Raw genomic sequence first — 21,980 nt, 5'->3', positions numbered from 1 at the left:
TACGCAATAGCATCAGCGTGGAATTCAATCTCGGTTTTGTGCCGCCACATGATTACCTGCAACTGTAACCGATGAATATGCGCACCAGAAGTGATACAGGTTTCCTGCTTTACAGCTGGCCGTCCCAGGATGAGCTGCCGGGCTACATGAGCGACTTCTGTGCTGCTGGAGGTTTCCCTGGCATCGTGGGCGCCATCGATGCCACTCATGTCAAGATCCAGGCCCATGAGCTGTACGAGGGAGCGTACATATAAATAGGCATTTCTACCACTCCATCTTCGTGCAGCTTGTGGTGGACAGCAAGTGCCAGATCCTCGATGTGGTCGCAAAGTGGCCCGGTGGCACATATGACGCACGAGTGCTCACACACAGCACCCTCGCTCAGCTCTTCAAACCGGGCACTTACACCGGCATCCTGCTGCAGTGGCTATCCATGCAGACTTTGGCTCCAGAATGCGGACATGTGCGGCAAAAAGCGATACAGTGCAGCTCACGGCACCACCAGAGCAGTGATTGAAAGGTAGGTGCTCAGCACATTCTAAATACTGGATTGCATGGTATCCCAGACACTGACCGGTTGTGGATGTCCGTGTTGTTCGAACAGCTTGGTACAGTTGCAAGTGTTGTTGAGCGAACAATGTATGCTGAAAGAAATTAACTTTGATGTCGCATTTGTTTACTAGTTAAATAACACTGCAGTCAAATAACTTTGGCCAAGCCTGTGGGGGAGGGGGGGGGGGAAGCTTTTCAGCAAACAAACAAATTATGGTTGGGTGTCAGTCAAGTTATATTTGTTGAATGACACATATCAATATTTACTTAGCAATTAGATTTGTTCAAAAATCATAGCATTATTTTGTCATTTGAGCATGATATATATTTCCTTAAATGAAGGTATCGAAATATTTCCATTCATTAATGATGCAAGGGTATTTACTGCATTACATTTCGCCGGACACGTTTACAGGTTGTGTGATAGCCTGGAAGAACAAATGCTCAAAACATACATTCCATGTACAGCATATTACAAAGCTGTCAGTTCCATCAACCACAGGTTACTCAGAGCAGATGTGGCATTATTTGAAATGCATCATGATGGAGAGAAAATTTTTATTATTCTGCATATGCATTCACATTTACTGCAGCAACTTGCATTACGCTCGTCACCAACTTTATAGTGGCATTGCATAGCCCGCTCACGATGTTTTTTTTTTTTTTTTTGTAGGACAATAGGGCAGCTGAAACGCTGCTTCCATTCCCTCCATGATCAGCAGCACATGTCACTGGACCATGTGTGGACCAGCATCATGACGAGGTGCTAACTTCACAATGGGTCCCAGGAGTATGCGTGCAGCATAGGCAAGCAAATGGAAGTGCAAGATGAAGTGTCTGTACATGCTTATCCTCACTGGGGTTATAGATTTATGCTGCGCAAAGGCATGGTGCAGCAAGATTTCTCCTGCTTTAAGTACAGTTATGTGAAATGAATTATGCCTGTGCTAGTCACTGAGTTTAATGTTTTCACTGGGTGACTTCTCATGACCGGATAACTATGCAAATGTGCTTATTTCACTATGTGCTACGTCAGTCTTGTATTGACATCGTGAAGCCTACGCAAGAGTGTGCATTGAAGTATTTGCTGTTGAGCTGTTTAACATTGCAGTACATATAGAGCATAACAGATGGAGCATAAACATCTTTTTTTTTACTTCATTTTGGTTGTAACATCCAATTCAAGACATGTAAACAGGAGATTATATTTGAGCACTAAGCTTAATGTCTACCTGCAGTGGAGTTACAGTGGTTAGGGTGCTCGACTACTGCACCCGAAGATGACGGATTGAATTCTGGCCATGGTGGCCACATTTTGATGGAGACAAAAACATAGGCGCCCGTCTGCTGTGCAATGTCAGTGATTGTTAAAAGATCCGAGGTGGTCGAAATTTTCCTACCTCTCCACTACTGCATCTCTCATAGCTTGAGTCACTGTGGGATGTTAAGCCCAATAAATGAAACCAAGCGTAACCTTAACATCGGTTACACCAAGAGTAGGTTCAGTGTGGTAAAGTATGGTACTTAACAGATTACAGATATGTTTTTAAGCTGTGAATTTGTTATTTTAATACCTACAATATATATTTTGTTACAGTCTGTGCAGTAAATTTTTAAACATGCAATATGTTTTTCCATCACTCAAAGATTGCCATTTTGTCAAATACTTGCATGGAATTAGAGTGCAATGGTAAACTCTGGGAGACTTGGTGAATGTATGCAAAAGTAGAAGCGCGGGCTACCATATTGTGGTAGGTGTTCGCAGCCCCAGGTTTTGTATAAATTGTCTCATATGGCATCCATGGCAGCAATGCTCGGACGAGCCATGTGGCATAAAAATAAAATGCGAACTACCTGCTCAAAGTGTAACGAGTAATTTTGCCATCAACTTTCAGTGATCACACCTGTATTATTGGCAGTGCTTACATTGCAATTACAGTTGCGACAACTGAAGAGTATATATAGGGCCACAGAAAACTGTCTTATTATTTGTAGGTACAATATTCAACAACATTTTGGTTAACCTTGTATTAGAATGTTTATAGCCTTTTGTAGCACTCCTCACCCACCGTGATTCAAATCATGTGCATGTTTTGTTGTGTCAAGTTTTTATGTCAACTAAGCTTTTCTGCATTATACTCTTGCAAGTGCTTCAAAAGTATTAATTCCACCCTTTCAGACCAATACCTGTAACCATTACAAACTGTTGTTTGTTATTTATTCTCTGCTGCTCACTATGTAGCGTGACCTGCAGAACAAATATCAGCATGTCTGGTGTGTGTAAGGCATCTACAACTGTCATTCTGTACTTTTCTCAAGTATATGTTGTTTTGCTTGTATGATAATATTTCTTGCCAATGTGGGCCACCATTTCCTCAATTGTATGCTGCGAGAACAGTATGTGCAAATGATTTTGCTCAATGTCGTGCTGGTGCTGGTCACATGCTTGCATTAAATCACCTCAAGGGCTACTGATCTTGCATATCTGTATATGGTTGCAATACCACTCGTAACCTGTGCACATCCAACACCCAGAACAGGCCAAAATTATATGACTGGAAGAAAAGTACCTGGTCGTTTTTGTTTATCTGCAGGAAAAAACGGTGAGAGCAAATGCTGTGGTTGCACAAGTATACCACATTACTGTCATGGTGGCAACTGCTGTAGTCATATGAACAGCTGTATTTGTCAACAATACTGTAACATATTTGTGTTCATTTGTGTTTCAGAAATTGGGGTATGGAGTACTGACATTTTGATATACAAATCGAGTACATTTGTGGGGAAGAATGCAATAAATAAATATTCTACAAACTGGTGCAAAAATAATAAAAATTAATAAAAATAAAATTTTGTCATTTTTGCCTAACATTTGCACATGACTGATATTGTGCATAGGCATACACCGAAACTAAAAGTACATTACAAATGTTACACAGCTTTGGACATACAATTTTTTTTTTCAATAAGGCCCTGCATAAAACTAGTGGGAGCTGTCATATCGTGGCAGAATGCAGTAAACTTCCATACACCTATATCAGCCTTTAAGGATCCAGAAAAATCTGCGCTTTATAAGAACGCATTATTTATTTAAGGGGCCTGAATAAATTGACAGAAACCATTTGTACCTGACGTGCACTTGCGCGATTTTGTCTGCTTTTTAAATGAAAGCGTATTGAGAACGACGTTATTATCGGTTTTCGTAAAGCGCTTTATTGGGCACACCGTCGCAATGGCCCTCTTTACGAAACGGCCCCGTCGCGTTTTGAGAATACTTCACTGCATGGTCCACGCGATCACGGTGAAGCGTGGAAGCTTTGAAAGTAAGGTGATTGAGAAATTAACGGTATATTTAGTATTTTTACACTAGTCACAAATTCAAATCAACTTTTCGGAAGACGGATAGATTAACAAGCATATTTCAATCGTATAGATTTTTTCGCGAAGCCCCTCTAAAACGAAAACCGCATATGTTGAAGTTCGTCAATACGTCCCTATTCAGGGGTGTTCCAACCTGTGCCGAAGTTATTCTTTGAGTGCTATTGCGGTCCGTTTTGTATACCGCTGGTATAGAGGTTTACAGGCAACGTTGTTCCGAGCGACGAGCCTGTGCCAGCAGTGGGTAAGGAAACCGTGTCGAAGAAAGGATGCGGTGACGGCTCCAAAAATTGGAATGTGTGAGCGTGGCAGCTAGTGAGGCGTTTCCTAAAAACGGAATGATATTGAATATTGGATTGATATTGGTGAATGAGCTACCCGACAGTTTCGTGTCAAGATAAAATGCATGATTGGTGAATCTTGCGTCGAGATAAAACGCACGATCCGTGAATGAGCGACCTTTAGAGAGGTCGAAATTCTGTGAGCCTTCCAATACGGCATCTTTTGTCACAACCTGATTTTAGGTCACATTTGCGGCGCACATAACCTCAGTTGTAGCTGCAGTGCGTAGAGTGCTCTAAAATTGTGGGAGGCAACTCTCAGCTTTTGATAGCTGTTAGGACAGCGTCTAAATGTAACTGGTCGATTCCTATAATATGCCTCAGTAGCGATTCAACCGGCACTGACGTCAGCACAATACTTGCTTTTGAGGACTGCAGTTAATTAAAGCTCCCTAAAAGCGCTGCTACGTACAAGTCTGATATCCGCGGCCTTGCTTAGCTGCTCATCGCTAGAGTCCCAACTGGCCCTGGCCAACGGGCAATGGTGATAGCTTTGTCCAGTGGCCTCCCATACTAGGCATTCCACTCATGCAAAGGACCCTTGACCTGCACTCTTTCTTTTTTTTTTTCTTCAATAAAGTTTTTCACCCTCACCACGCCGTGACAGACTGAAAGCACCGTCAGGTGCCACGGCGCGTTCCCTAAGCAGGGGCCAAGATTTCCCATGTATAGGTACCCGCTGTCCTTAAACTAGGTATCCACTGTCTCTATTGGTATGTTAAGACAGCCCTGAATAACGCCGGTCTTGAAAAAGTCTGGTCTTACTAAAGACACTGTTTAAGTCTCGACTTAGCGCGGACTTTATCGTGCAAGCGGGCCCTGTACTTCATAAAAACCCACCCCTTATGTAACACCCCGCAAGGGGTCTTTAAGGAAAATAAAGTGATGTGATGTGATGTGAAAATGTGCACCTCTGCAAAGGTTACCGTGTTTACAGTGTAATAATGTTTGCACCGACTTAACGGCGTAGAAAAAACTGCGTTATCGACTGAAGATGCACCCCACTCTCAATACAGTATCGATTGATCGTCTAAAACCATTCTTGGCACGGAGCTTGAATTTACTCGTCCAAGGAAATGCGAGTCCGGAAAGACGCTGTCGCACAGAGCCCACCTGTGCTCCGCGTGCATCAGGCAGGAGAGCAACAGTGATCTCCGGTAGCAGCGACCCAGGCTGCAGCGGCGGCGCAACCTCTCCCTTCTCGACTGGGATCGATTCGAACGCGCGCGCGCTGGGCACTTGCCGAACAAACCCACTCCGGGCGCGGACGCCCACTCACCTGGGAGCGCCCTTCTGGTTCCCAAATAACGCGACGATTGCAACGACAGAGGTTCGCCATCCCTTCGCGACGAGCAGGAACGTCCGTCTCTTCTGTAGTGCAGTGTGAAGGTGCCTTCTCGTCAGCGGGAGCTGTGTTTTTGTTTCGGCACTCGTCTTTGACCCGGAGCGACCCAAGCACACACGGATCGGCTCTGCTGCACTCCACCAGAAACCGTGTGTGTGTTCGTGCCCGCCGTGCTTGGCATTGAAGCTGTCCTTTGAGCTAGGTTCATACCATCTCTTCTATGCCTGACTAGTGGGATGTATAATCGGCCTTCATCGCCTTACTAAAGCGGGCTAAGAAAAGTGGTCCAGCTTTTTAATTTCACGTGCTCCGAAGGCTTTCCTCCAACAAGATTGCAGGTTTGCGACGAGCAGCCACTGCGTCTGCCCAATCACGGCGAAATTCTGGTTTATTCCGTGCTCAGAAATATGCATATTGCTCACTCTGAAAATACATGCGAATTACTTACCGGAAATGATTATTACCGTTTCGCCGGCTAACCAACAAGTATTCGCTCAGCTTTTCCGTCACAAATTGGCAGATTGAGTTTTTAGCGTAGCGATGGCTTTGGTGTGATTTACTTTCGCCTAGTTATTTTAAAATAAATAGCGTAATCATTCCCTAGACCTGTACCGCAAAAGTCTCTGACAGCTTTACGTAGCCTTGTGACTTCCTTAATTACAGAAACATAATATAGTCATCAGTTTACGGTATAACACTTCATCATTTTTTTTTGCATTCTACGAAACATTCGTGCACAATGTCAATTTACTTTTAGCTGATACTCTTTAGACGAACGATTGCATAGAAGTTTTGAATCTAACTCGAAACATTTAACGTTTTTAGGTGTATAGAAAATAATTCTAGAATTCTTCCGAATATGCAAATACTTTCCGCCTTAGTAGTCAGAACAATAACATAGTTGCTGTATAGATTAATACAGTGACCTTTCATCTACAATAATTGGGCAGCTGCATTTTTCTCGATGCCTATCACTTCTTCCTTGCCACTTGTTTCGAATTTATCTTCGTTTGTGCGGTGGCCGTAAAATAATCGAAAAAGAGCAAATATAAGCTAGGCGTCCGTTCTTTGCCTCTACTAATAAAACTAAAAGTTGGGACACGATCGAAGAGGAAGCATTATTATTAACGTAACCGTAGCAATACTCGACGAACTATAGATCAGTTCTTGCGGGTAGTTGAAAGAACCTGGACGGCAGAGAATGTTCGGCCTCCAGGCGATGACATCAGCGTCAAGTACCGCCTCCTGTCAGCTTTGGCCGAACGCGCTTTCTTTCCTCTGAAGCAAGCCGCTCATCTTTGTTATCTTCAGAAGGCTACGTAGGTGTGGTAGCCGCGCCGTTTTGGCTATCGACGGCCAAGCACCTAGCAAACGAGCAAGTGCTGCCGCGAAGAGCATTGGAGCATCATCGGCAGAAAAAAAAAAAAAGAACGGCGCAAGTGACGCGGTCGCTGGTGCCCAGCAGTGCGTGTCGTGTGCAGCGCGCTCGTGCGTCAAGTGGGGGGCGTCGCTTCGCGTGGTGGCCCCAGAGGAGTGAGCCTCCCTAGGGCGTCTCTCAGTGCATGACGTCGTCGTAGGCTTCCTTTTGTTGTGAAAAATTGCGGAGCTCTTTGCATAACAACCCCTCGGGTTCGCAATGCGTGGCACTTTTGCCGAGCGATCGCTCTCCTCTCTTTCAGGGGCAGAAGGTGTCTAAGAAAGATTTCTCAACTGAGAGTTCTTCCCCATGTGGCATTCGGAATGTCCTCCAGAAAAGCGTCCGTTTGTCCTTTTAAAAAAAATACCTATAAGGTTCGACGTTGACAGCTGCTTAGCCTGCATAGAGGTTATGGAATTACGACCTAAATGCAACGAGTAAATTGAAGCCCTTCTAAAGTACTATTTGCAAAGAACCCTTCAGTTTCACGAGCTGATTTTGAGATACTATTTTCTGATTTTCTGTCCAAGATAAAAATATTCACTCATTCGGTGGCGCCTTTGGTCCCAGAGCTCAAAAAGACATTGTTTACAAACCAGCAGTTTCTTGCATATCAGGAACTATAGGTGTCATATTTGGAGTAAAACGTAAATACCAAATAGAGCCGGGGCGAGCGTTTCAAAGAAACGTGAAACTGTTCTCCGTACTTGACTGGACTGTTTTACCAGCCCGTAGTTACGACCGTGCCGTTTGTGGACCTGCGCCTGACAAAGCGACTTCGTTTAATCGCTTGAAACATTACTGAAAACACAAAGCCATTCTCGTTTTCGTGCTTCCAAACAGAAAGAATCAACCCCGTCGTTCAGAATCCGAACCAGCGCAAGAGGGCACACAAGGTGCATTTACTGGCGGCCTCTGTTATTTACGACCACGAACCGTCCTCCAATGACGGCAGCAGAGAGGCACACGACGGGAAGCCAGGTCGGCAGGCGAGGGGTCGTAAAATCTACTTGAGTAAAAAAAGAGACCCGCTCGAATCAATACCAGCTGAGATCACTTCTTTGTCGCTTACGATATTGCTTGCGCGTGCTTAAACACCTTTGTGCTCAGTGGTTTGAGGGAAGCATTCGTTTATCAAGTATACTCTCCTGAGAGTATTTTAATAACTGTATAAGCACAGTAAATTCCGCTTCAACACGCTTCGTTGGCAAGAGTATAGCATCCCTTTATTATTGTAACATTTTTTTATGAAATCACAGGCGGAAGTTCCATTTTAGAATTGTTTCGGCAGCCATCCACTTTAGCAGGAGATGTGCTCCGTTGTTCTACATTCCGGAGCAGTGGCGTTCACATTAAAAATATTGTAGATAACTATTGTGACAGCGCCTTTTGCTCAAAAGCTTTTGATCTGTCTGAGAAAAACACAACTCTCGTAGATAGCAGTGTCAGGAAAGCGATGTCTAATGACTTAAAGTACGCCTTACAGACGTCGAGAAAAAAGAAAAGAACCGCGTGAGAGAACTACCTTTCAGCAGTTAAATGTGAATATAGAAGAGCAGGTAGCCTAATCAGGACGAATAACTCGTGCGAGAGGAAGACGGAGGGCAACGTTATAAGCAGTTTTTTTTTTTTTTTGCAGTTTCCCCTTTAGTTCGTATTAAGATTCTTATTAAGGGTTGCAGGCGTACTGAGCAGCTCTTCCCGCTCGAAAGGCATCGTTCGTCCCTTTCTTTCCGGCATTAACATTGCAGAAACAGAAAAGTGACTGTGGTAGTAAAACCGCTTATCTATCCCCTTTCGCTCAGGCAGTTAGCGTCGCGTCAAACGAGCGCTAAGATTAGGGAGGCAGTATTGATTTTGCGATTTTTTTCCGCCGTAACGAGCTCTGACTGGGTTTGAGTCACGTGGTACAGAAAGACCAAAATTAGCCGCCCTACGGATGTTCCGATGAAAATTAGTCATTGTTGCGCTCTAATGACATGACGTTAGGGTGAGAGACATGGAGGCATAGAAAGGAAGTGCGTAACGTGTTGACCGTTTGGGTTGAAACGGCAATTTGGGGCTGATAAGAGAGGTAATTAATACTGCTCCCTCTCCTTGTTCTTGGCGACAGTGATACGCGTGAAAGTGTAGTGGACTTTGATGGTGACGATGCGGCTCGAGCTGCCTTCTTCATCGTCGCCGAGGAGACAAGCTTAAGAACAGCCACTTGGAGACCTTCAGCGACCCTGGAGTTTTATGAAATTGCCGATAAACGACTGCGAAGAAGGACTCCGAGCTGTCCAGCGAGAAATGAGCTCTCCATTCACTAAAGTTACCACCCAGGGCGACGAGTGTCGCATTGTGATCACCGACTGCGACGGTGCGGACCAAATCGCAAACAGCCGCGTGGAGGCCTGGTTGGGTCAAGACGCCTCGTCGTCGGCCCTGGAGGAGCTGTCTCGCAGCGACAGCCATCCTCGGCGGTCCCACAGGCACCACCACCGGAGGCACCGCCACCATCGAAGCCGCTCGTCCCATTCCGACGAACCGTCGGTGGGTAGGTGCCAAAGCAGCCGCCTGGTGGTTGAAGTGGAAGAAGACTTTGCATCCGACTGTGACACCGTGGCCACGGCTCGGTCTGAGGGCGCCTGGTCCGGGGTTGCGTCAACCAGGGAGAACCGGAAACGGCGCAGAAAAATGAAGCGTAAAGTGCCGCCAGCAGGCGCGGACGACCTAGAGGACACCAGCGAGGATGGCAAGCGCGACAAGAAGGCCGAGATGATCGTGGTGACGGTGAGCGCCGTCATCCTGGCCATCGCTCTGCTGCTCATCGGGATCACGCTGGCGCTCACGCCCAAGATCGACGAGATGGGTGAGTGGCTCCTTCACCTAAGCTCAGTGGCATGGATCGTTTACGGGAATCGCCATCCTGAGGCGCCATTAGAATCATGCAACTAGTGTCAAGTGACCAGTGTTTATGGTTTATGATAGCCTGGACCAATCAACCATTTTTTAAAGAATGGTAAAATTAGGAGCACGTTGGCGATTTACCATTGTACATTAAGCACCTCTAAACACGTCCACATTATCCTTTTAACTGAAAGCAGAAGGTGCAGCTGATGCTTCCTTTTTTTTAAAAAAAAGAACATTAATATAGTCTCTATGAAAAAGCCACCACGGACAACTAAATAGTCTCAATGTCGACAGTATCCTTCATTTAAGTCAAAGAATCAGGTTAACTGAATGTATTTTCCGACTCCGTGTAGTAGTATCGAACGCATGCAGTGAACAATATTTAGTCTTGCAGATTTTAAAAAGTATCGCAAGCATTACGCTTCACTCAATGGCCATCAGCTCAGACTTTACGCTGCTTATGCAACACTCTGCTCTTGCCTTCTTGTGACCAGGCGTAGTCGTCCAATGTCCGTCTCATTGGTTTGTCGATAACGTCCTTCGCCTGTTCGAGACAAATCAGTTAAAATTGTATGACATCATACAAATACTAACATAGCTAACTTCTCTCGTGAAAATACTACCAACATATGACGAATTCGAGTGGGAGAGCAGGCGCACTCGAGAGCTCTCAGACAAGCGGGCGCCCTCCAGTGGGAGGGCAGGACTAGAATCACTGGCTTCCAATGGTAGAGGAGGAGAGCACCTTCGCTGAGTGCTGCTCCCTCCTCTAAAGCTAGTGTAGAGGAAGTCACATGGCATAAAGGGGCGCCATCTTTTTTTCTTTTTTTTGCTTGAGTCGGCGGCGCTCAAAATGGTAGCTGCAAAGCGTCGGAACTCGGCGAGCAGAAAGCATATGCTGCTGTATGCAAGTTTGAGAGAGGCAGATTGCCGCGCTGTGAGAACAAAGGCATATAAAACAATCGCTTCTACACGGAGCGTTAGCATCTCCTCGGGTTGCTACTGCCGCCACTGCGGGCAGGCGGAGAATGCTGGGGAGAGAATTGTGGTCACATGCACGCAGAGAGCCCCTTGGGAGGACAGTTACAACCTCGCTCGGCGTGGTCATGTACTGCTCTGTACTGCTCGGTGCCTCTGCTCTCATACCCCCAATCGAATGCGCCAATAGACTGGAAATATTTTGACACCCGGGTGCTGAAAGGGGTGCCTCTTTAAATGGTTTCATGCTTGGGAAGAACTCAAATGCGAACGCTCAGCGGTCATAATTAACAAAAAAAAAAGACTACCACATCTAGCCGGAACAATAATAAAACAAGTCTTCTCTGAAAGCTTGCAGGCTCACATAGTCAAAAACATATTAGGCTTCCGGGATATTTACTTCGGACTTCTTGACAGGCACCGCGGAGCTCCCTCCACTTAAGCATGTGACGTCAGTCTGCAGATTGTGTAGACATCCGCCGAAGCCGTCTTACAGTTTGAGATCTGCCTCAAAAGAAAACCTCCTTCACGTGTGGATAAAATGCACTAAACTTGCACTCAACTCACGGATATTTGTGGATACTTACTGCTTCGAGCTCTCTGTCGTATATCCTGATAAAATTGGGTAAAAGATGCAAACGTCTCCTGGACAGAACGTTTCAGGCAGTGTCCGTGCGCGAAAACCTCGGAAAGCGGCGCAAGTTTCGCCGCGTAGCTGAGCCTAGGCTGTGAGCCTGCGAAAAGGTTTTTCAGGTTCTGGGAGTAGCGGATGTTTCTGATTTGATTGGTGTGTGCGGGGGCTGTCAGAGCGATCGCGATTTCACCTTCGCCCCTAGAAAAAAGGGAGAGCGACAATACGCGGAGGCTATACAAATGAATGTGTTGGTTGCTTTTACGAAGGAAAGATTAGGGTAATATAGAAGGAGAAAGTGCCGTCATCCGAGAATATGCATGTGTGACAGATAGAAGCCCCCTCCCACTTTCAGAACCTAGTCGTAGCGCGGCGAGATGAACGCAAATATGTCATTTTCTTCAAAATCAATGCGTTTTCAAGCCAGAAAATGAGTGAAAGCGAAGAACGCATCGCGGAGTTACGAGCTCAAAACAGCATCGTCCTGTTTTCTCTTTGTGAACACCTCCTTTCCGCCGGTTTTTTCCACGTAGAAAATTTGTGACTTTTGCCAAATAATTCGCCGAAGTACGAGGAGCGCAACTGGGCGAGCGTAGCCACTCAATGCCGGCTGAGGAGATGAAACCAGGGCGTAAAAACTACGCTGCATCTTTCGATCCCATCGGGCTCCCTATTTACGCGGTAATTTGAGAAGCCGTCAGAGCCAATAGCGTTTTGTTGTCCTTTTAGCTTCCATTCTCATTTCAGCCGTCTATTTTATGTAGGTGGGCGTTCTATAATGGATTCCATGCTTTTTGTGCAGTGGAGAGGCGGATATGCCTCGATATACGCTCAAAACTTATCGTGAGATTATTTACTATCACGTCTCTCTTCACCTGTTAGGAAGAAAGATTTCCTAGCGTTAGGTGGCATGAAAGGCCGGAGTTGTGCGCCTCGTTCTCTACGGCAAAGCAGTAGCATACAAATGAAGGCGCTTCAACTTCCGTACCCGTGGATGAAGGACCCAATTCGGGCCGTCGCTTTTCGATGGAGGCGGAAGAACTCCAAGTGGTAAAAACTAGGTTGGCCTTTCTCATAGCCTGAGTTGCTTTGAAATGTTAAACTCTGTCAAAGAAACCGAACCGTTAATAACAACATCCAGCTGATCTCTGTTCGTGAAAATTACGCGGGCATTTGTTATCCGCCGCTTTTCTGGTAGACTTGATTAGGGACTCTCAATTACAGGTGCAACTCACGAACATCTAAATGCAGCGGTCTGCAATCATAGTCACTGCGTATTAGTCGACCAACAGTGGGCGCTCCGTCTGATTCTTATTTTAACTCAAATGGGGCCGTGAATTAAGTATCTTCATGCGGGTCTGTTGCTGGAATACTTTTCTAGGTAGCTCGAAGGTTACATGTGCGACAGAACACAACACAACGAAGGCTGCCGTCCCCGAATTACGCGTGCGAGAGCGCAGACAGCAGTGCTGAACTCCGTGGCTGCCCACGATAACCTCACCTACAGAGATGCCTTTTTTACCCCCAAGGAACCTGTTTATATTGTACGCATCCGGACAACGAGAGCTCATCTCAGTAGGCTACTTCGGTAACGCGGTGCGGCATTCTCCTTTAGACTTACCTCGCACGGTTATAGCGCTATTATAAATTCGTCACAACAAAGAAGCCAGCACCATCATATTTCGTGTGCGGTTTCAAGGAGTAGTGTCTTCGGGGCAGTCGTTCGCAATTTTCCTGCAGAAAAATGCATGGCTTCTATTTAAAAAAAATAATAATGACCTTGTGCGGGCAACACGCCCCTTCTCTTGCCCTTATGCACTATACACGGACCAGTCTTCGTTGCCTCAGACACCAGCGGAGGAAGGTGGCCACACCAGTCCCACCTTTTACGCGTAAGACCCATCTCACCCGATGTCAATAAGTCTTCTGATGCGGATTACACGCCACGTATTATGGCCCGCTGGCGTCAGTGCACAGGGGAAGTGATTACGTGCCCCCCACTCCACGATTCTATCTCATCTAATCTGTGATTGCCCTGCTTATTGTACTTGACGCTCCGAGATAGAGCCCTACTGCCTGAACTACCGTTCTCTTCTAAGAACTGACTCTGCACACAATTGATATTTGCCAAGTATGGGTCCTCAGTGGTCAGAGCAATGTGATTTGAGTGACGACCTTTGGAAACACTGAGGATTCTGCCATGGTCCCCGTTACCCCACTTTATGGCCATGAGCCTTCCTAATAAATAATGGACTTTCAACTCAATTCAATAATAACTGGTTCACAGGTTCGCTTGTTTTTGTGGACACCACGCTGCAAATGAAGGGACGAAGGAGAGAGTGCAAGTGTAAAGCGAGGAACAGGAGCCGTAGTGAAGGGCTACGGAGTAATTTCGACCACCTGGGGTGGGTGGCGGGGGGGACGCGCGCTGACATCGCACAGCATACGGACGCCTCGTCGTTTCGCCTCTATCGAAATGCAGCTGCTGCGGTCGGGATCCTGTATTGCTTAATTTCAGTGTCGTCTTAAGGACTAGCCAATGATGTGCGCCCACTGTTTCACTTGTCAGTGGGCGAGGATGAAAAGAGGGGATCGCTTGGCGGTGCAGTGGTGCAAGCATGAGTTGTTTAGTTAACTTCATTCATAGAATGTCTAAGACTTCCATTTGAGAGTGACGGTCAACCTGCTAGAAGGACTTCTTGTCAGGTATGACGACTGAATCGTTTCATGCTCCTCGTGTGGGAAGGAGTGGAGAGGGTTTGCGCTTTCAGATGTTCTGCAATTTTGGCATTCTCCTCCGAGTGAGTGAAACATCCAGTAGGCGCATGTGTCATCAAAGGACCAGGTTTTCTCTCATCGGCTTTCATTTGTTTTACGACCCTAACGGTTAGGCTGCATGATAGCCCCTTTGAGGAAGGCTATCCCAAAATTGGCAAAATAGGCCACCAGAGGCGTCGTCGTCCAGACCTCGTTTGTTGAAAATTAATCCGTACCTCTTAGGAAGCCCACAACAGGAATTTCTGGCTGCTACTGAATTTAGATAACTGCCAGGCTTAGCAAGTAGGTGCTGTTTTCTCGCGAAGAAAACAGTACGTTAGAAAGAGCGCGGTGTTTAACTAGTTTTGAGCTGTCTAAAAAAATGACGATCTTAATTACCGAATTCCGTATAATATGATCTTTTCCAACATTTATTGTTGCTGTTTGGTTACGCTACATGGAATAAATAAAAACGCACATTAAGTACGGTAGGCTAAATTTACAAATGTGTGCTTTACTTTCCAGGCGGAATGGCGCAGCGAGCGGCTAACGCAAACCATACTCGGCTGACTCATTATTCTTAAAAGGGCAGCATTACGCCGCGCCTTATTTAATTAGCTCTATTTCAAATGAGTTGTTGCAGCTAGGACCTTGTCTAAGCTTGAAAGCAATAAATGTGCCGGAAACACGATAAAACTTAAGACCCCCCCACAAAACATGCAGTGGCTTAGCTCGGCTACGCCAGGTTACACACAGCGAGCTCTACTTTCCTCCTGTTTCCGAGCCTACTGTTGAGCTTATACTGATTAGCAATGAAGAGACACACACGGTAAATTTTGTTTTTTCATGCACAGAAAAAAAGACAGCCTGGTGATCAGTATAGTAACACGTAGCTGTTTCGATTGAATGTATGCAGAAATTTGAATTTGTAGATTCTCTTTGATTTATGAGATAAATTTCAGTCCCCCACTGTCTGGTCCGGACGTTGGGATTTGATGCCAAATGAAAGTCGAATTTTTGTTTCATGTGATGACTGAACGAGTCCTCCTCCCTGTTTACCTTTGATCTTCCGAAGGCTCCATATGAGCTGCTATGGGCCACCGGTTACTCTCTGCATTCTGACGTCTCCGCTAGGCAAGACGTTCTACTCTCTGTTTAGGCGTCTTTGATTCTCGCTTGGCCTGTCGGTGAATGGCCAATCACCAGGTGAGAACTACTGGGAATTGAGCCTTTCCTGTTGATCACTCTGCGGACACATGCAGCTGTGCATGCGCAGGTATGTGCACAGCTAGCACGTGAAATCCGCTTGACGTCGAGCGCAGCTCCGACGGTGGTGTGGGCGTGGACCCCGCCATTAGCTCCTCTTTGGTTCCCGCGCATGCGCACAACCGCGCTAGCACCTGCTTCTCCTCTGCGCATTCCGGAGCTTCACTGTGGACATGCTCTACTGGTAGTCGAATTTCGCATCACAAGGCAAAACAGCAGAAGCTAGACAAGGTCAAGAAAGGGAAGACACGGCATACGCAATACCTGTCTCGTGTTACCTTTCTCGTCCTGGCCTATCTTGCGCTGTTCAACCTTTCGATTTAGCGCAGAAGCACGCCTTCGAGGCGCCCCAGTGAGCATCGCCTTCAAAACCGCTTGAAGGCCTACCAGTAGATGTAGGCATCAGTACATTAGTAGACGTGAGCTTAGGTCTACCAATCATTGGTGGATAGATCAGAGAGGCTCAGAACGAGGCAGTTTTGACAGTCAGCAAGGAGGCAATATTTCTCTACCAGTGTATGGTAGATTTGCACGAAATATGTCCTTATAGAAGAATTATATCCATACCTCTGTATCATCCATACCTGCATATCCAGTCATTGTGGATAATATGGTGGGCTTTTTTGAATATCAGGAGCTTGTTTATAAGGTGAATACTGCAAAAGCGTAGGCGAATACTAGATTACAACGCACACAATAACCGCCCTTTGTTCACATTGCCAAGTAGCCAAATCACATCACCCACAATTGGCCTGACATGAAAGTCGAAATTCCGGTGAAGCGTGAAACTGATTCCTTAAGATTTCTCAAGTGTTTTGGGTATGGTGATAATTTTTAATTGTTTTAAAGAAACAAACACCTGCCCACAAACCGTGCTATCCAGTCTTAAAGTACATGGGAAATGTATTGATTTCACGCATGAATTTCCTGAAAACCACAGCTTACAGTTTTCAGAAATAACTCTCAATGACGAAAGCGTATGCTGGATGCCGTTTGATTCCGCACACTCGATGAAAGTGGCGCGCCAATGTGCCTTCACGCGTACTTGAAGAAATCCTGCTGTTAAAAGCGCAGGAAAGCTTCGAAAGGCAGGTCCTCAAGAGACAACAGGCTGGTTATCCTCCTTTGCTGATAAGCTCAGTTTCAGAAGCGTTATTGAATAAAGTGAAAAAATAAAGGCGTAGTCAAATGGATCTTACCAAAGAGAAAAGGAAACCTGTTATATTTCAAGTTAGGTGCCACCTTACACCCATAAGGTGGCACAGAATTTCAAGCTGTCTTCCTTGTGGGGCAAAACGAAACAGGACAAACCAAAAAGAGTGGAAGGCCAGAAAAAACACGACATGCAGTTTGTGAAGTGCGCAGTGGGCGTAGTATATCAGATCCCACTGACGTGTGGGAAATGCTACATTGGCCAAACGGGCTGATATATTAATGATCGCTTCGCAGACCATAATCGCGCGATTAAGAATGCACGGGTACGCTGGTACCACATCATTGTATAGCATGCAGGAAAGAAGAAAAGAAAACATGTGGAGGAAGCTGAGGGGAACAAAAATCCATAGCAGGGGCAAAAACACCCCAGCCCGTGAACTTGTCGACGCTTATCACTTTAAAAAAGTCTCGAAACGATTGTACAAGTGCTCCTTCGGTTACAATACACAAATAAGAAAGTGTTTTTTTTTTTTGGTTAAGTTCTGAGGCAAGTTCCCTTTTTACATTTTTCTGAGATATGATTTATGATACCGTTTTCTCGCTTTTATTTTTTGATCATGTTCTTTTTCTCTTCTTGTTGTATATATTCACTGGACCATAAGTGAATAAACAGTCTTTCTTCCTTCCGTCTGTTTAGCGCAGTGTCTTTTTTGAAATCATGCACCAGAGCGTATTATTAAAAAGAGATACTATCACCTTAAGTAAATTAAGGCTTTATGCTGCAGTACTCCGTACTAGATTACACCAAGCGTGTTTTTTTAGCGCTTTTTTCTTTTTCTACAAGTCACAGAACATTCATACTGGAAATTCACTAAAATATCTTCATCAGAAAAGCGGAACCACACCGGGGATACCACTGCCACCGGCACGTTTTTATGTATGAGTCTAAAATGTGCGCTCACCGCAGAAACCCGAAATGCGTGCTCGGCAGAAAGTTGCCATGTGCACACGTCTCAACTATTTTTTTGCTGACAGCCCATCAGTACCTATATTTATTGAATTTATATATCTCGTTTATTGTAAAACATTATGGTGCAGTATAAAGCCAACGACAGAAGAGATCTTTGAGATTCTCGGAAACTTGGGTGCTGTTTCGACTCGACCCACAGCGGAGCTTATCTAAGGACGTTCTTTACCAAAGTGCAGACGTTGGCGCAATTAGATCGAAACGTGGCCCGTTGGGATAGCGCGACACGTAGGCCAAGTTTTACTGTTCTTAAAACAAAGAATTCTATCCTTTTTTGCATGCGTCCATTTTTGATACTTGTTTCTTCATGATTAAAGTGTCGGCCGCTGTGTGACGCTATAAACGAGATTTTTGAAATATTGTAAGCGCGTTCAGGGTTTCAAGTTGCCGTGTTCTACGCATGATCTCGGAAGTCTATCGGCAAGTTGTAATCCTTAATTTTTAGAACAGAGGTTGCGCACCAGTGACGATGTGCTGACCAAATTTGCTCATAGAACGGACTTTCCTGAATACAAAATGCATAATTCAGGCATATTTAATGCAAAGTTCGTTTTCTGGCTACACTTTCTTTGTGCAGGAGTACCAATGTGCTTGCGCATTAAGTATAGCGAATACGCATTGCGAACCGCTATCGAAGATTGTGATTCTGCGCACTGACTGGAAGAGAATGTGCGTGCGAAGGATGCATCAAATGGCCAGAACTGCCGCGGTGGCTCAGTGGAACCGAAGAACTTCGGTCCAGCGAAGGCGGCTGGACAGAACGGACATCGCTGGTGCTTTTGGCAGCTTTATTGCGAATAAAGCCTTTCTTGTCCCAATTTAAGTAAATTGTTGTACACAATACACGGTAGTAAAATACAGACGACACACTCTCGTTACAAAGACCCCCTTTGATTTAATGCTGTTCGTTTGTATGTGCTCGCCGCTGTCAGACCCCTTGCGGCGGCAGTATTTAGCGCATCAAAACTGTCATTTGTTGCACAGCATTCCCGGCGGTGTCATTCCCATTGTAGTTAGCATACAAAACTGAAGGCTAGTCTATGGCAGGAACTGCGTGCCTTCTCCGAGGCGAAAAGTGTGATGTTGAAAGCGTTCCGTACGATTCGTTCACCTTGGATTCCCGATAAGGATTCAAAGTGCCGACCCAGCTATGCCAAAACTTTATCGATTGCGGCACCGCTAAGGTCTAATACGCAAGCACTGAATGCAATACCAGCAGAATATTTCACCAGCGGATTTCCTGGGTGGCATTTGTAATGTCTTGGATGGCTGTTTGCTATGCCACGAAATGTGTACACCCGCCGTTACGACTGAGACTTGCCCGCTTGCGAAAACCAGTCGCGAAAGCATCGCATGGGCTTCTCGGAGCTCTAAATGAGGAATTGGTATATTCAAAACGTGAATGGTACCATCGGAAAAAGCGTTCTGTTGAAAGCATCAAAGTTCACCAGCGTTTTATTATTGTGAGGGATAATGCCGACGTCCAAAGGGAGTCGACCTCCGGTGACATAGGCCTAACTTCCGGTTGGGGGAAATTTGAAGTATTTCAGCTGGAACGATGTCACCCGTTAATAATTTTTAGGGATTATTAACGATCCGCCCTTAACGGTGCCCACACTTCCAGACACCCTTAGAGTGAGTACGGGTAGCTGTTCCGGTCGCAAAAGAGATGCCCTCGACCTGCGTGGCAAGCTCAGGCGGAATTCAACTACCTTGTAGTGACAGAAGGGGGTGGTCGTTTGGTGCCCAGCTGTCGCCGGTTCAAGCCAGAGTAGGGTTCGGAGTCAGAAGTAACAAACAAAAAACAGTTTATGCACAGCAAGAGACGATACAAAGAAATACACAATATCTCTTGAAATGCACAGACGAGAGGTTCACAGAATACAAAGGCTAAGCATGCAACTACAGAGGGATTCAATAACACAGAGGCTTTACAGCACAGATTAAACACGAGAGAGTCACAAATACAAACACCAAATTGTTCACCGGGCACTGTTGCAGTCCGACGCCTCGAGAGTCACGATGTGGCCGCCATGCAGGACGAGCGCCGCTCCCTCGCAGGTCCGTCACCTTGCCAGCAGCGGGTGATCCCCGGGAGTCCAGTTGTCGCACTTGCGAACACGCCGCAACCACTCACTGACTCACTGACTGACTGACTACACAAGCGGCACGGTCTCTTTAAATAGGGCGCGCCGCGTCTGTCTGTTAACACGCGCCAAAGCTAGCGCGCACACACACTTAGCTTCGCTGGTTAGAGCGCTCCCTTCTCCTCCCGTCGAGCCGCGCATCCTCATTGGCCACGACCCATAGAAAATTCTGGAGATCTCTGGCATATTCTTGTCTGATGAATCACCGTCATCCCCGGGCAATGGAAAAGAGGGTGACGGCGACGCGTACAAAGCTACGCGCTCTATCGCGCGGGGAAGGAGGCTTTTTCTCCAACTTTGTGGAACCGTCCATGCGGCGCCGCGGGGTCCTCGCGCTGCGCCGGCTTGATAAAAATGTGCGCCGATTTCGTGACAAATGAGCAGACAAGGGATCGAACACAATCACCGTTCCGTTGAAGTTCCCGGTATTCCATAATTGGTTTACAGGAAAGGAAACGCGCAGTACCGTAGCTCGCGGGCAAAGAAGCAAAGCTCAGGCCTGCGCATTTTACAAGTTCATATTCTGCAGCGATTTGTTATCTACACTGTTTTGACAGAGGGGCCTTCAAAGCAACGGGAAGGGTGAGCATTGTGCTGTTCTGGGGCCGTATTACAGACGGCTCACAATCACACTCACAATCTTCCTATTGGCCAGCGGCAACACGGCGGGAGTGGCCGTCCTTTACATCATCGACGTCTGCTGTTTACGTCATGAACACACTTGAAGTGATGACGTTGGCTACGGGCCAATTGTGAGCGGGGGTTGTGAGCGACGCGAGCCGCTCACAACTTGTTTGTGAGCGCTCACAAAGGGAAAATGGCGGCGACCTATGCGGCGGCCGGCGTTCTCGTGAGGCGGTAGCGGCGGCGCCCCGACGCGATCATCGGCGAAGGACGGTGTACGAAGACTGTTTGACGTGCTCGGTGTGATGTTTCGACGCTTGTTGCTACTCGAGAAGGATATAGTACAGTGACTGTGCGACGCGATGAACTGAGATAGGTGTGTGCGGCGGCAGATAATGTGTGCACTGCGCTTTTTCCGAACTGCCAGTGGCTTCCAAGCCGCTACTGGCAGAGAGGCGAACATCGGCTTCGCGCAGCCGACAGTTCGAAAGCGTTTGCGGCGGCGTGCAGCTAGGGCGGCGGAGAAGAAAGGCTTCCTTCGTCACGACAGCATACCCGGCGTCGTCGGGTTTGTCGATGGCACATCGGTCGTCTATGAGTAGTCTTGTGATGTCCCTGTTTCAGATATGAGATGCCAACATGATTTCGGCCATGAACCTCCCTACGTGGGATCTTGGCATGATGCTTTCTCCTGGCGACACTCTCGGCTGCATACAGGCATGACACAGGTCGAGGCCGGCCTGCTGCGAGTCGTCGAATTCACGACACTGAGCCGCGCTGCTGTTTGCAAGATAAGTTAACGGTAGGCTCCACATGCCTCACATGTATTACCGTTCTTGGGCTTTTATAAAAGCTGGAACATAAGACACTAGTACATTGTTGAAATGCCTACGTAAGAAACGAAGATGGGGATGTGTTTGTTTGATGCCTGTATTGAGTAGGAATGGGACATCATCTATACCGATATGAAGTGCAAGGCTGTCCATACAGCATTGTTGCTGAAACGTTCAATCACTCATTGTCTGCACGCCCATGAATGTCATCGTCAGCAAAACCTGGCAATGAGCTACTTGATGCGACTCTTCCATTGTGTCAGTAAGGCTGTTAGTTTATGAGGCTGTTGAGGTCGACAACGACGTGACAAAGAATGTGCTTAACAACGTGCCATTTTCGGTTATGCTGGGGAGAGGGGCACCTGTTGGAGACATGGCTGCCAGTGCCATGGAATCCCGGTCCGGACTCTCCATAACGGTTATAGAACAAGGTATACACCTCCACAAGGTTAATGGTGGATAACTGCATCGACGTGCTAAAGACCCGCTTCCAGTGCTTGCAAAAATACTAGACGTTCCTCTACCAGCCAGAGCGTGTAGCGTGTGCCTTGTTGCATAACTTCGTTGGATGTCTTCCTGCCTGCCTGCAGACGAGGAGGGTGCTGCTGGCTTGGACAAGAAAGGGTCACATCTG

At 46.5% G+C, this 21,980-nt stretch overlaps 1 protein-coding gene and 1 pseudogene across 1 annotated transcript; one reads left to right on the top strand and one right to left on the bottom strand.

The window, feature by feature from the left end:
• LOC146187541 (uncharacterized) overlaps positions 1-21,980 on the bottom strand; it is a 202,327-nt pseudogene that overhangs the window by 163,990 nt on the left and 16,357 nt on the right.
• Positions 8,875-9,973, top strand: LOC146187542 (uncharacterized). Its single transcript, XM_084605838.1, has one exon. It carries the CDS (start codon positions 9,272-9,274, stop codon positions 9,971-9,973), a length of 702 nt encoding a protein of 233 aa, XP_084461964.1. The 5' UTR covers positions 8,875-9,271.

The sequence above is a fragment of the Amblyomma maculatum genome, chromosome 6 (assembly GCF_055883805.1).
Source record: "Amblyomma maculatum isolate TAMU_Amacu chromosome 6, ASM5588380v1, whole genome shotgun sequence".
In the NCBI taxonomy this organism is placed as follows: Eukaryota; Metazoa; Arthropoda; class Arachnida; order Ixodida; family Ixodidae; genus Amblyomma; species Amblyomma maculatum.
Note: the sequence above shows the minus strand (reverse complement) of the source record. Positions and strands in the feature narration are given on the sequence as shown.

Coding starts and splice junctions, on each gene's coding strand:
- LOC146187542 (XM_084605838.1), top strand. CDS start 9,272: ATGAAATTGCCGATAAACGACTGCGAAGAAGGACTCCGAGCTGTCCAG.